The sequence below is a fragment of the Varanus komodoensis genome, unplaced genomic scaffold (assembly GCF_004798865.1).
Source record: "Varanus komodoensis strain SLA01 unplaced genomic scaffold, ASM479886v1 scaffold21, whole genome shotgun sequence".
In the NCBI taxonomy this organism is placed as follows: Eukaryota; Metazoa; Chordata; class Lepidosauria; order Squamata; family Varanidae; genus Varanus; species Varanus komodoensis.
The window spans coordinates 5509790-5524700 of NW_025335589.1; the positions used below are offsets into that span (position 1 = coordinate 5509790).

The window sequence follows — 14911 nt, forward strand, 5'->3', positions numbered from 1 at the left end:
AATGGGTTTTGTTCTTGTGTTATTTTTCTACTTATCTGCAGGCTTTATGACCCCCATTGTTTCAGGACTGAAACTGGCACCTGCAGACTATGTGAGAGTAGAGGTAAGTGTGCAGGTGCATTAGTAAAACTACATAAAAATATCACCTTCTGCAGAAATTGGTTCTGTTTTCCTGGAACGCACAGTGACAGTGGCTGCCTTGGATAAGTCTGTTCCAGTTCTCCAGACACGAACTTCCACAAAACCAGCACTCTCAGAGACATAATATTCAGTGTCACCAAAGTAGAAAGCAGGTTCTAGAAAAGAACATAGAAATATGGAAAGAAAACAAAAATGCTCTTCTGGTTCACTAGATAGTGATCACGGGCTTTTTATATGAGGGAAAGAATTCAGCATCTGGAAAAACAAGTAAGGACCAATTACTTGTTCATGCATATTCTTAATGATATAGTGCAAGAATTGTCAAATGGCATAACATTTGGATTCTTCAGCATCTCAAGGCAATTTTTAATAACTATTTTTTTAAACATGGCCACAGACTGTCGTGCCAATAATAATTCTGCACTTCACTGAAAAGGTAAAGGAAAGGGCAACCAAAATGTCTTAGAAGACTATATATGCTTTCCCATCAGGAAAAGCTACAATAATTGGGATCTTTTAAAAGTTTAGAGAAAAGGTAACAGAGGTTTATACAATTATGCACGGAGAAAGAAAGAGAGAAGTTTTACACATACTCTCTACCTCCTTCTGAGCCTTTAAAAGTGGATTAGACAAATTCAAGGAAGATAAAGTTATCAAAGTTTCCAAGTCATGAAAACTGCAAGGCAAATTATGATCTAGAAACACTGTGCCTCTATGTACCATTTCTGGAAAACAGCAAGAGGCGAGTGCATTTGCCTTCAGCATGTCCTCTTCGTGGGTTCCAGAGAAACATGTTATTGACACACATAGGAAAAAGCATTCTGGACTAGATGGACAGTCGAACAGGCCTGTTCATATTTCTTCAAAGATACTGCCAGGCATCATGAGGATTCACTTCGTTCAGAAGGGTGACATGACCCAATCAATCCTATGTCATATCTGATCTTCCAAAATATTTTCATTTTTCCTTCCATTGCCAGCACTGCTCTTGCCATTTTCTTACTGATTTCTGAGGAAAACCAAACGACTGTCTGGATATAATATGCACACTGAACACATTTGCAAACTTTTGCATAATTCTTTTACCTTTTGGAATCCATATAAGGCATTGGCAACAGCTTGACTGAGGAAGAAAGGCCTATTTTATTTCTTTGTCAGCAAGCAGAGAACACCTACTCTTGATTCTTCAGCTCTTTTTAATATAAACATAATGTACATTTGAGCAAATATTTCCCAGACAGCAGCAACTCTAAAAAGCAGAGTACATTCTCTAAACAAATAAATGAGCAAATGTAAAGTATTGCACTTATAAATGCCACCGACAGAAAAAGCAGACATGAATGTGTACCATTAACAGCAACACAATTCTGTACAAGTCTACCCAGGAGTATGTCCCATTGAGTGCAATGGAGCCCACTCCAAGGTAAGTGACTGGATTAAAGGATTGAAGTTTAGGTGGAAAAGTATCCTGCAAGTCCTAGGATTTCCCAGCCAGAATCTACATAGTGTGCATAGTAGGATTGTTCCCTAAATTACTGAAAATGCATACCTACATGGCAGGCTTATAAACACACAAGGAAAATGCCATATACCACAAATGCACTAATAATGATCACTAACATTTTATGAGTTTCCTTTTACTTTTGAAAGGTTATTTATCTATGGAGTTTGTATGAATTTTGAAGAAGCAAAGTGAAATACCAAAAGCTTTAACCATCAAAGAAATTAATAAAAAGGGCAGCCTTTTTAGGACAATCCCTTTTAAGTAAAATCAGATAGGACTGTGCCAATCAATGGATTAAAATTAAAGTAACGGGTTCTAAAGAATGGATTTTCAACAATTAAAGAAAAAATGTTGCCAAAATACTGTCCTTTATTTACTATAAACATATTTTAAAGATTTAGTCATTCTTAATTCCTCAAAGTGAAATACTGACCTTGCCATTTATTGGGTTAGAAACCCAAAGTCTTACAATTTAGGTCAGGGAAAAGGTCATGGTTAAAATGGGCTTAAGTAGTCTCTCCATTGTTTAGTGCAAAAGATCAAACATCACAAGACTGGCTGAAAGTAGCACTAATTCAGCAGCTCAGAACGCTAATTACCTTGGCCTGTGGAAGTGGAGTATCTTCATTTCCAGTGAAAAACCAATGTGTTAATATGATGTGCAACATAATTAATTCTGTGGCTTTGGGGTTTATTTTTTAAACTAATTCTATTGAGCTTTGTAAGGGAATCTCAAAGCAGGTCCAAATTGCACAGATGTCTATAGCAGGGGCCTCCAAAAGGTAAATCAGGATCTAGTGGAAGATCTCTGGGAGATTTTCAGTAAATTGGCAAGGAGTTTATTTTGCTTAACAATAGCTACAACTTAAAAACATTTCCCCATCCCCATTGGAATGGCTGAAAAAGAGCACTTGTGTATGGCAGGGAAGATGAGACCAGGAGTTAATATTGTTGTGAAAGGATTAGTGAGGTTGGTTCTGGTACTGATCACCAATTCCTGAGCTGAGAGCGATGTGTTCAGAGGCACCCTGGCCCTTAATTCTTAGTGTACAACCATCCTCCTAAGACACTATTTTATACCTAACTCTGCTTTCTAAAGATCTCATCTTTCTAAAAATTAACAAAGCAGATCCCACAAGCTTTAATTTTGCCCTGTGGTCTGCCAAGCAAATCCTTTGTGTGAGAACTTGCTTTCTTATTCCTGTACAAGGTACAGCTAGTTGAATCTGTATGAAAATCTACAAATTTGTATAACCAGGGACTGACTGGGAATTTAAAAAATAATGTGACTATCACAGGCAACAACAGCTCTAAATAAGTATGTACAACAATTTCCTTTATTTTTGTAGTCCCAACCATGAAAATAAGCAGGAGTGCATGCACTCCAAATATGCTATCAAATGCCCAAACTTGCATTCATACTAAAAACAAGGCATGTTTTTATCCTTTACTCTATGGGGGAAGTGCATATTTGGGTGCTCTCACTGAAAATTGTGAATCTTCCTGTTTGAATAAAACTAAATAAAAAAACAGCACAAATGAACATGGTAAACAACATAAGCTGCCCTTCAAAGTAGCATCTGGACAATCCTGGCAACTACAACAATAACTTGTCCATTCATTCCTTCTGTTTGCCTGTCTCCGCTCTAAAGTACCATGTCTGTCACCCACACATGTAACTGTAAATGATGCTTTCTCCAAAACTGCATGTTTACACTATCTCACTTTGCTATGATTACCTGGCTTACACCTAAACACACAAGGACTTTTAGGTACTTGTACTGTACTAGTGAAGTGCAACCTTTTTAGTACTGAAAGGCAGCACACAACTGGTATCAAAGGTGTTTATACAAAATACAATATGATCCTTTAATTACTGGCCCAGAAGCATCAAACTGTTATGCAAACTACAAGACAAAATAGCTTTGTAAAATACTTGGGTAAACGGAAAAAGTCTTTATTTGGTGCAGCACAGTTTATACTGTTGATTCCAATTATACATCTTTGGAGAAGATATTCCAGAGCTGAGGTGCTGCCACAGAAGACACCTATTTTGTATGACTAATCAATTCTAATCGGTATCTGTCAACTAGACTTTCTGTGCCTACTCAAAAAAAACGTGGATGCAGAAAGACTGACCTGCATCAGGCCCCCAAAACTTACTGTACAGTAAACATAAACAAAGTATAGCTGCTAAATGCAGATCTAAAGTCTAACTAGACTTCACTGTACTTGCATTCTAGGATGTAACGTAATACCAGTCAACTGTGATTTGTGTTGTTATCACACTCATATATGAATCCTTGTTTCATTGAAAAACTATTTCTAATTTACTTCATGGGATATTTTGCCTGTTTTCAAGCAAGTTGCCAAAGTAATATTGCTGGACAATGGGAGAAATTAAAGGCAAAGGAATTGCTAGTGTGAGGGATGGTGCATGTATGAAGTTTCAAGCACTAAGAAACAGCCTCGAACCCACATTGTAAATTGCAATGAACAGCTGTGTGGATAAAAATACATTTGTGCTTCCTGTTGCTATGTACATAGGCTGTAAAGTATTTATATTGCACATATTTTCATTTGTGCAATCCCCTGCAATTAAGATCAATATCAAAATAAATATGTTTATATAAATATGTAATGGCATAAAGCCAGACAATTATCTCAGTTCCAGGTAATTTTCTTAACGGTAACATATTCCCACTGTTTGCAGTGGTGCAACTGTGATGAAGTGTCCACACAAAGTCTCTGAAGTTTAAAAGTGTCTTAATAGTTATGCTCTCTTCCACTTTCCCAAAGGCATTTACATAAAATATCAAAATACAAGTTCAGTGCCAAATTAAGCCACAATGTGTGAAAAGCTGTCTTACAACTTGACCCTTTTAATGTTGTTGTTGTTGTTGTTGTTTTTAAGGGAGAAGTGTTCTAGTATCACATGCCCATTCCATGTCTTATGAACACTACTTTGAAAAATGCAGAGGAGTTTATTAACTCCCACTTCAAGGAAATCACACAGTTTTAGCTTGCAGGAAATTTTAGAATTGGTACGTAAACAAGGTCACAAGGGCTAAACCTCATCTAAAGAAAGAACCATATACCCATCAGCCCTCAAAGTTGCAAAATGATCAACACAATCCAAAAAGGAATATAGCACAACTACAGAATGGGAACACTACATGAAGTTATCTGCACAACACATAATTCAAGTAAGAGAATGGCAAACTGAAGGGGAAAGCAGAAAAGTTAATGAGACTTGTTTTAAAAAAAGCTAGTAAAATCAACATGTTTAAGTACCTAAGAAAAACCAGACCATATTTTAAAATGTGTAATTGATTATATTGGTGCCTCTAAACTGTTCCACCAAATATCTAAGGCAGGGGTCCTCAAACATTTCTACCAGGGGGCCAGTTGAAAGCTGCCGGTGCTGGGTGCGGGCCAGAAAGGTGGTGCCAGCAGGGCGCATGGGCCGGAGCAGGGGCGGGGTTGGTATGTGCGGGTGCACATGCTGTGGCAGGGGCAGGGCATGCAGCGAGGGAGGCAAGGAGATGTTGGGGGGGGGTATGCGCTATGAGGCAGGTGCATGAGGCAGCGGCTTGCTTGGTTAGAGATCCTTTTCTCCGAGTGAGCAAACTGCTGCCTCCCCGTGTGTGGGGTAAGGTGGGCGGTGGTGCACACAGTGGGTCCAAATGGGTGGTGGGCTGGATAAATGGGCACAGTGGGCCAGATCCAGCCACCAGGCTGTAGTTTGAGGACCCATGAACTAAGGCATATAGAAAGAAGGCCCCGTTAAATGTATTTCTAGCTGTGTGGGTGTCTCTTATCCAGGAGTAAGACTGGGAGTTGCATGTAATCCAATGATGAAGCCAATCATTTCTGCTCTGTGGGATTTGATCATGAAATAATGGGAACACATTTAAAGGGTGCGAGTGTCAAAAGAAGTATGGCATTGTTAAAGGGTGGTTGTCATCACAGGACCCAACAAGTTTCTACCTCTCTGTTAAGAGATACACTACAAATCTTGGTTGCTCCTTCATCAAGTTATGAGAAGGCTGATCAACATGGCTTACAGCCCCCAACTGCTTCTGCAAAATGAAATTTGACCCTCGGGCTCAAAGAGATTCTGCACTTCCTGTGCTCTGCAACTCGGCTTTTATGCCACAAGAAAAAGGACTCCATCATTGTTCACACACACAAGAATTTTTTAAAAGAAAAGCAAGCATAATTTATGCACTTTTTCTTCTTGCTGTGCAAGTGCTTTTGCTACTGTGGTTAAGAAATTATGATGCAGAAAAGAATGGGTTTTTTATTTTATATATACTCTGCGTACGTGATACAAATAGACACAAACCAAGACGATGCTGCCACTGTGCATCCTGCATTCCTTCCAGTGGAGCTGTTCTAGGGCTACCAAGCAAGCACCACCAGAAACAATAGAGACTGGACTGCAGCTATCTTTAATGAGCAGAGTACAAACCAAGTGAGCTATCATGCACAGGGACAATTCTGTAATATCAACAGCATTTTTAATTAAATATACTTGCTTTTACCCTATAGCAGACAGTAAAAAAATAATTAGCAGACTACAAAACAGACATGATTGGAGCCCTTAAGAACATGACACTAGTCATGCTTCAGTTATTACAAGATTTAATCACTTGTCTCTGAAATATAATCCACTTTTCCTAGGTGGACCCAAATATACTGCCAGTGAGCTTTGAGGCAGAACTCACTAATAACTAGAGGAGAAAAAAAGGCCTACCCGACGTATTGTCTTATCTATCTTGGCAATACATTGCGAGCTTACTTTAAAGCTATGCTCCTGTGAAAGCTGAAAATCTTTGCTTTTCTTGTTCTTAACCAGATAAAGGCAATTTAGTAAATAATATATGAAAATATAAAAATTAAATTGAATGGAATTAATGTCAGGGAATTATGTTATGGACCTTTTGCATAAGTTCATATCTTGTTAAGCAACATGTTTTTGAATTTAGATACAAACAAGCAAATCAGACTGCAAGATGTCTCATTCTGATAGCAGGGAAGCCATTTGTCTTCTGGCACAAAATTGTTTTAACTGCCTGTGTCATCTCCAATCTTGGGAAGACAAATAAGATGAAGAATAAAAGTCATTAAATATATGTGCCAACCAATTTCCTTCAGTATATTACTCATCCTCATTACTATAACAGGAATGGTGCCAGAGCCAGTAGATACTAATGCTGTAGTCTCATGACCACAGGGCTGGAGTAAACCCCATTAAATTACTTTCACAGATAGCACTCATACCTAGGCTCTAGTTCTAAGTTACACTTCGAGGACTTGTACGGGATCTTACAAGACAATTCTATAAGAGGTTTTATACTGTACACATGCATGTGTAAATACTTTTTGAATGCACTGGATCAACAGAAAGGAAAACCAGTGAGTCCTAGAACAAATCAACCCAGAACTTTCTCTGGAAGCAACAATGACAAAACTGAAGCCTCCATACTTCAGGCGCATCATGAGAAGGCAAGACTCCCTGGAGAAGACAATAATACTAGGAAAAGCTGAAGGGAGAAGAGGAAGACAAACTATGAGATGGTTCTGTTTCATAAAGGAAGGCACAGCCTTGAGTTTACAGAGCTCAACATGCTGTCAAGGACATTTAGGTGGGCATTCATTCATAGGGTTCCCATACACTGGAGTTGACTTGACAGCACATAATAACAAGATGTACAAATATATGTCATACCATTTTAATTTGAAATGTAGCTTTTGACTGGATGCTAGCATATATTTTAAAGCTGTTTTTATATTTAAACTAAATACTATCAGCAGATAAATATGAGTATGTTTAAGGAAAGTCATGAGTAAATTAAAAGGAAAAAATTCCTGTTAACACAACTCTGAATACTCTGGACGAATAAAGAAGGCAATCACATCAAAAGAAGTAATTCCTTTCTTAAGTATAGCAGGTAGGTGGAAAAAATCCTTTACTATTAAATAAGAATGGTTTCTAAAGCAATCTTGCTTTTTTATTATTACCATGAAATGTTTTGCACAAGCTGCTAATTTAAAGACTACTGCTGGTTTTTCAGAGAGGCCTTTAAAGTGTTTGCTCAAGCTGGATATCCTTGTTGTTCCTTCAATTATTTAGAAACACACACACAGTCTCAAAACCTGTTCTACCTGTCATGCCACTTAAACATTCCTCTAGAGAACCATGGTAAGGTTTCCGCTTCCTTATAAAATCACAAGTTGTTTGCATCTCCATCTTCAAAGCTCCTTACTGTACAACTGGATCCTTTGTTCAGTTATACATGATCAGACAGCAGGCCTCTATACAACAGGAAAATAATATAGAACCCACAGTTTACTAGTGTATGATCAAGTGATCAAGGGCCTGTTACAAAACCCATATTGTTCAGCCCTACACAGAAGATGAAGATCAAAGGATTGGATTTTCATCTTGACTACCTGATTACACTGCTCTCCACCCTCTCTCTCTCTTTCTCCAATGAAACATGAAGGTTAGCTGTACTTAGATGCCACCTGTGATGTTATCAGCAATCATATCACCAGTTACCCTCTGAACTTCTCACAATTTAAGTATTTTTATCAACCAGATGTATTGTTCAACAGGTTTTTAACTAATAGCATATTTAGATTCCTGCCCTCAAAAGGTGATGAAAATACTTTAGCATCAGTTGGATCAAACATACATAAATATTTGAGGCCATATTTCTGACTTTCAAAACTCAGGCCCTGTTCCTTCCAAACTTTAACTATAAACACCTTAACTATATATTTATCAAGAGCAAATGGATATCCTGGCATGCATCTTATATGGCTTAATTTCAAAATTTCAGTTTCCAGATTAATTTTCCAATTTTTGTGCCCCACTAAAGCCTGATGAACCAGAGAAAATAAAGAGTACAAATGAACACGCAAAGCCACCTGATTTATTGTTTTATTCTTTCACAGCTCAAAGCCTTCACAACATATTTGATATGGGGTGGGAGCGGGGGGGGGGGGGGGGATACATGGAATGCTGATTCTGCAGTTGCTGAACATCTCCTGATGTTTCAGAAAGACTTATGCACCCCACATATCTTAATGTTCAATTAAAAGTACATTAATCACTTCAACAAAACTAAAAAGCAGACTGAGTTATCAGTATGTTGGATACATTCCTCAGGGTGGTAGGGTTCTATGTCCACCACTTTCCAGCCAACAGTGGTGTGCACAGCTAGTTTCTGCTGAATGCACCCAGAACAGGCTTACCTCAAGCTCAGTCATGGAGAAGGAAGAGCAACAGTGCTCCTAACATTCAGGAGCAGGAAGCAGGAAAGGCCGGTGACTCCTATGCCAGCAGCGCCTCCCATACATTACAAGCTTTTATTTTCAGCTTTAGAGAACCTATCAAAATGGTCCATGGTGATGAACCTATTTTGAGAAACAAGTTCAGCACCATGGATAGCTCCCCATAACACTGACAAGAAAGGTTGGTAATGTAAAATGGTTAGGAGCCCCACTGACATTGAAGTCACCAGCCTTCCTTGCCCAAAACCTTTCAAACATTTTGTTCTCACTTAGGAATTAATATTATACATTGTAAAAAAACAACAACAATAAAAAACGGCAACCCTAGATTTTAAAAATGGCAAATCCTGAAGTAACTAGGACATAAATAATTCTTAAGTCTAAGAAACAATGGCATACCCAGTTCTCTTTAGGAGCTAGGTTCTCACAATCAAATGGGTCTTCATAAAGTGGGATTAGATGTCTAGGGTAAATTTTGGGGTTTTGAAAGTGAACTTCTGCTGATATTTCAGGCTCTTTTCCCTACAACTTTATATGAAAAATCATCATTTCAAAAGGGACCTTTCAGACTTATAAATTCATTTGGGCTCTCCTCATTTTGAAGTTCACTCAAATTACATCCGATAATAAACATTACATAGGGGGATCCATAGTAATGGATAGCTCAGATTAACACTCTGGTGTTGATAATGGATACAGATCTTGCATCCAAACTTCTACCACACGATTCTCCTGTTTAAAATCTCTCTCCATCAGATCCAAGTATATTATTTTCCTTTCTAGATACAGCAAAGCAACATGATATTTCATGCACTTTAATCTGCACCACACACTCAATTTTTATTCAGGTTATCTCTTTCAAGCTCTAATACCAGATTTGCAGAAAGGAAATACCATGTATAATTACTTTATTGTTGAGTGAATGGAAGATAGGTATCAGATAGTGATCTCTTTAAATTACAATATTGTCTTCTGTCTCAAAACAATTTTTGAGGCACTATTCAGCTACTATAGTGATGTTTAAATGGAAGTATTCTGTAGTTATATATCTTTCTATAAACATCTGAACATTTGTTAATCGTAGTTGAATTTATTATCTCTTTAAACATGCTAGAATGATTAATAATTTATGACACAGAGTTTCATAAATTACCCAAAGTTCTAGAAACACTGGATATTTTAAAACTTATACACAGAAAGATAAAATTAGTATTTATAAGATTCACTCCATTATTCTTAATTGTGGCAGAAATGTTTATGCCATTGTATATATGTGCAGGTTTATAGGAATCATAAAAATCTGTGCACAAATCTCATCATATTTTTACAATCTCAGAATTTAAAATATTGTTATCATAAAAAGCAACAAAATTGGTGGCTTAATTATTAAATCTTTTCTAAGCTTATAGATGCATTTATAAATGTGTTTCATGACATTTTAGCCAAAATTCAAATTTTATATTTTAAATTCTTTTCTAATACAACTTAATCTTTCTAAATGATATTTAACCAAGTTAAATAAGCATACTTGAATCTACTATCATGTTCTTATCTGCATACCTTAGTTTGTAAGCAGCACTTAAACTACCATTTCCTTGTTTGGATATCACAGGAAATCAAGGTTTAACAAGCCAAGTAACAGCACCAAAACTAGGCATTTGAAAAGAAGGCTCCAAGAAGGAGTCTATGGACAAAAGACAATCATTTAAAATTCCTAAAAATTTCATCTAGACCTTCCTTATAATAAACAAAGTTCAATCTTAATCTTCATAATTTCAAAAATAGTTAAAATATTAATTCACTTCCTATTAGAAATGAATCAAGAATAATGAGGCATGTGTATTTTAATTAATTTCCTATCCAAGAACCAGATTCATAGGCAAAGGGTAAAGAACTAAAACAGACATTCCAGAAATGAGGACAGCAAGGTTTCATCCAATTTTGTAATTCTGTATGACCATTTCTTAAATGAATTGATCACCAACATGCCAAATACTGAGAACCTTGTAATTTAAGTTTTAATCTTGTATTGTAAGTTTTAAAAGAGTTATCATAGTTATTATAGCTCCTCATTTGAGTTCAAGTTGCTCCAGATCAGTAAAGGGAACTTACAAGTGGTGAATGCTATGCTTCTTCTATGCTACAATGTTCTATTCACAGTGAGCATACTGTCTTGATTCCTCATCTCACTGTACTAGCATACCCCTCTGGAGAGCAAACACCCTTATCTGTGCACTAATTGTGCCTGGAAATGAAGTTTTCCTTAGAAGGTGGATGTCTCACTTTTGGCACATATGGGATATAAGTTGTTTGGGGCTTTTCTTCTGGCCCTTCTCTAAGTTCGTAGGGCCTTCTCAGAGACATTGGAAAAGTAAGAGAGTAGAAATAGAAACACCATTTGAGTAACAAACTGGAATTGCTCCAGAGAGCACTTTTTATTCACATTCCAGGGTGATTTACTGAACTGTAGCTTAAAATCCCATTGTTCAAAAGTAACTATTTATGCTGACAGTTTTCAATGAGAGCCAGTAGATTAAAATGTTGGGTAAAAAGGTAAACCACACCTGATTTGAGAAATTCAGATTCCCCCTGCCGAATGTTTTTTTCTCACACAGTTTCTGTCTGTTGCATAATTCCAATTAGAGCTTGTTCAGCAATTAATCCTAAATCCTAAACTACCCTTGCAGATTTGTTTTCACATTCTGAGCTTTCAAAAATGAAAAAGAAAGGGAGAAAGATTCCAGCAGAATCTGTTGTAACTGCACGAAAATTCTTTCTGATGAAATGCTACACAAAAGATGGTTTACAAACACTATAGAAAACATTTTGCGTTCTTTATGTAAACTGCAGAGCATAATTTCTAGGTAAGGCACTGATTTCTGAAGGCCAGCAAACTCTAGGAAAGCCCTGAAATGTAGCACCTGATCAGCTGAACAACTACTATGCTTAAGAGTGTGCTCAATGCACATATGGCAGACAGCTCTATGCTGAAGTCCATCAGGCAGACTATCCTGACGCCAAATCAAGTTGAGATAAGAAACATACTGTGGGTCACTGGTTATTGTTCCTATTAATGCCATTAGTTCTCAGACAAGTACACAGCATGAGAAGCTTCTTCATCCGTTGTTGTCAAGTGGACTTTTCAGGAAGTCAAGGAAATCCTGGTCTTTAAAAACAGGGAAAGAAAATTACTCTCTCCTTTTCACAATGGCTTAATTCTCTCTTTATTCTCTTTTCCTGTTAGAAAAATTGGATAAAGAGGCAGGGATGCCATGCAAGTAAAATGTAAATAATGGCCTTTAGACAAGCTTTGTCTAGTTATATCATGGCTTGATTAGCTCCTTTTTTTTAGCATTTCTGAGGCCCACTCTCTTTCATTCTCCACTGAGAAAATAAAAATATTATCTTTCAGTTTGCTATTCTCTGTCTTGAACCTTTGAATTTCTGGACAACCTGCAACCAGCATTTGTTCCAAAAATACTATGCCCTCATTTAAATTAACATGACAATGTCATTTAAAAGCACGAAGTACAGCTTTATTTATATGCAGAGAGAATCAGCCTCGAAATATGTATGACTAAAAATAGTTAGATAGTGCCCAACGTGAGCAGATGGGCTGCTCATGGCTACTTCTGAGTAGATATGCTTTCTTGGTAACAATGAGATTTTGGGCAGAGGGGTAGGATTTTTCAGCCCTGCTCACTTTTTCCTGTGCCCCCTACTTGAATGCACACCCAGAGAACTTTTCCAAATGACATTCAGCTCCTGGGACAAAAAAATGATTTTGCCATGCCATAAAGGAGAGTATAATTCTCTTAAAATTAAAACGCTAGAGTTCTGTTCCTGAGAAAATGTAAGTCAGATCACATATAGTTGGCCCTCCACATGTGCGGGGGTTAGGGGCACAGGACTCCCATGAAAATGGAAAAACTGCAAATATCTCTATCACTACCCCCAACTCACCAATGCGCCCTCTTTGCAGCAAGGAAATTCTGGAGTAATTTCCTTCTCTGGATGGGAGGGGAAGGAAGGCATGCTTTAAACAGAATCCCTCTCTCCCCTGTCACTTCCTCTCTCTTTCTATGCTGATGATTTGGAGGTCCTCCCTTCTCTCTCCTTTCATTGCCTCTCTCTATCTGGTGATGACCATTTTTGCAGATTTTTTTTTAATTAATAGGCTTTATGGCAGTGTGTGTAAGTATGGGTTGTTCGTAAATCAGGGACTGACTGTATTAAGAAGAACATTAAGAGCATTTATCCTATGGTTATTTTAAGACATGATAGCTACTATAATTGTAGCTATCATTCTTAGCATATTTCTAAGAATAGGCAATATGTACTTCAGAAATAATGAGAGGATGCCTGAATTAAGAATGAAAAGAATACTGAAATTCAAATGAAAAGACTACTGACAGTAACTACTCATTTGCCATCTAACTGCATACGGTGTATATCAAACTATAGCTCCTGATCAAACTTTATCACAGTAAAATCAGGAACACATGACGAAAACAGTATGTACCATAAACATTAAAGAAAGCTCTACTGTGGTTCTCTACTCACCATCATCTGTGTCAGCTAAAATGATGACTTTAGTGCTAGGGAATTCTGTTCCAACTTGACCACCCATTGGCATACTTAATGTGACATTGAAAGTTTCCTCTTCCTCATAAAGTGAATCATCAATAATGATGACACGACAGGTTTTCTCTGTCTCATCCTTATCAAAACGAATGACACTGGTATGGTCTTCAGGGCGAGAGATATAGTCAGAGTAAGACAAGACAGTGGAAGGAATTGTCCCAGTGGCAGTTCCTAAAATGAGAAGTAAAAATGAATGACAAACATTAGACTTAACAGAAATTTCACGTAACTTTGAGATCTACTGGTATAATATTAAATAACCCCTTACTTTCCACTCAAACTTTCATTCTTTTCTAAGACAATACCAATTATGAACATTCAAATCCAGCATCCAAATTTCTCCTTTCCTCAACTCTCTCAAGGTCAGTTATATAAGAACTGTACTTGATTAAAGGCCTATTTAATCCAGCTTTTTGTTGGAAAGAAAGGATGTCCCACAGACATCCAGAGGTCAATTGGATGTCTGTGGGAAGCCCAAGAGCAACAGTACTCTTGAAGGTGATTCAATCAGAACATCATATTTACTTTTAGAAATGTATCATTTTCAAACTTGGGTCTCTTTCCTCCAAGCAAGGCAATTTTGCTTGTTCCAGAGAAAATGCTGCGGAAAAAGTCCTTTGTTTTTTTCTTGCAATTGCAGGCTATTGTTCCTGGGAGTTATAGCCCTGTCTGTGGTTTTACCACTGTGTTTGAACTAGCAAGCAACTACATAGAAAATTAAGCCTAGCAACAGACATACATGGTCAGTCACATAGGATTCATAGTTAAGTGCAGCTTTATAAACATGTACTTTCCCAAAAACCATAAGGTTTATCAGTTGATATGCATTCTCCCTTGGGCAACCATGAATTATGAAATCCTTACACATCAAACATGTCATAGCTGAAATACCCTAAATAAATCTTTTGCAAGCAATATAAATCATATGAACAAAAAATGTAACACAGAAAGCAGCTAAAATCTACACTAGATACATTCTGCCCTATAATGTATCTACATTAAATATGATATGAGTACACCCCATACTCCCAAAATATCTGGCAGCATGCTAAAGTATAGCAAAACTAATTTCTGCAGAAGATCAATTGAAGCATTCCACAATGGGATCAAAGTTTTTGCAAGATGAATTATCTTCATGTCACAACTTGCTATATGCCTTAAGTTCTTAAGATTAATAGACATAATAGCAAATGAGTAAGTTGAACTGAAATTATTCTTATCTCACAGTAAGATGAATTAGTTTTTGAAAGACTATATTTCACACGTATCACTATAAAGAAACTAAAGTGAGTATCAGTGAAGCTGCAGAAGTGCAAT

General features: G+C 37.1%; 1 protein-coding gene across 1 annotated transcript in view; it reads right to left on the reverse strand.

Annotated features, from left to right (window-relative positions):
- Window positions 1–14911, reverse strand: part of FREM3 (FRAS1 related extracellular matrix 3) — an 88447-nt gene that overhangs the window by 30897 nt on the left and 42639 nt on the right. The window contains exons 6-7 of the mRNA XM_044430669.1: window positions 13514–13765; window positions 147–296 (exon numbers count right to left, since the gene is read on the reverse strand). Of these exons, the coding sequence (XP_044286604.1) occupies window positions 147–296; window positions 13514–13765 (402 nt within the window). The remainder of the gene's footprint in view (window positions 1–146; window positions 297–13513; window positions 13766–14911) is intronic.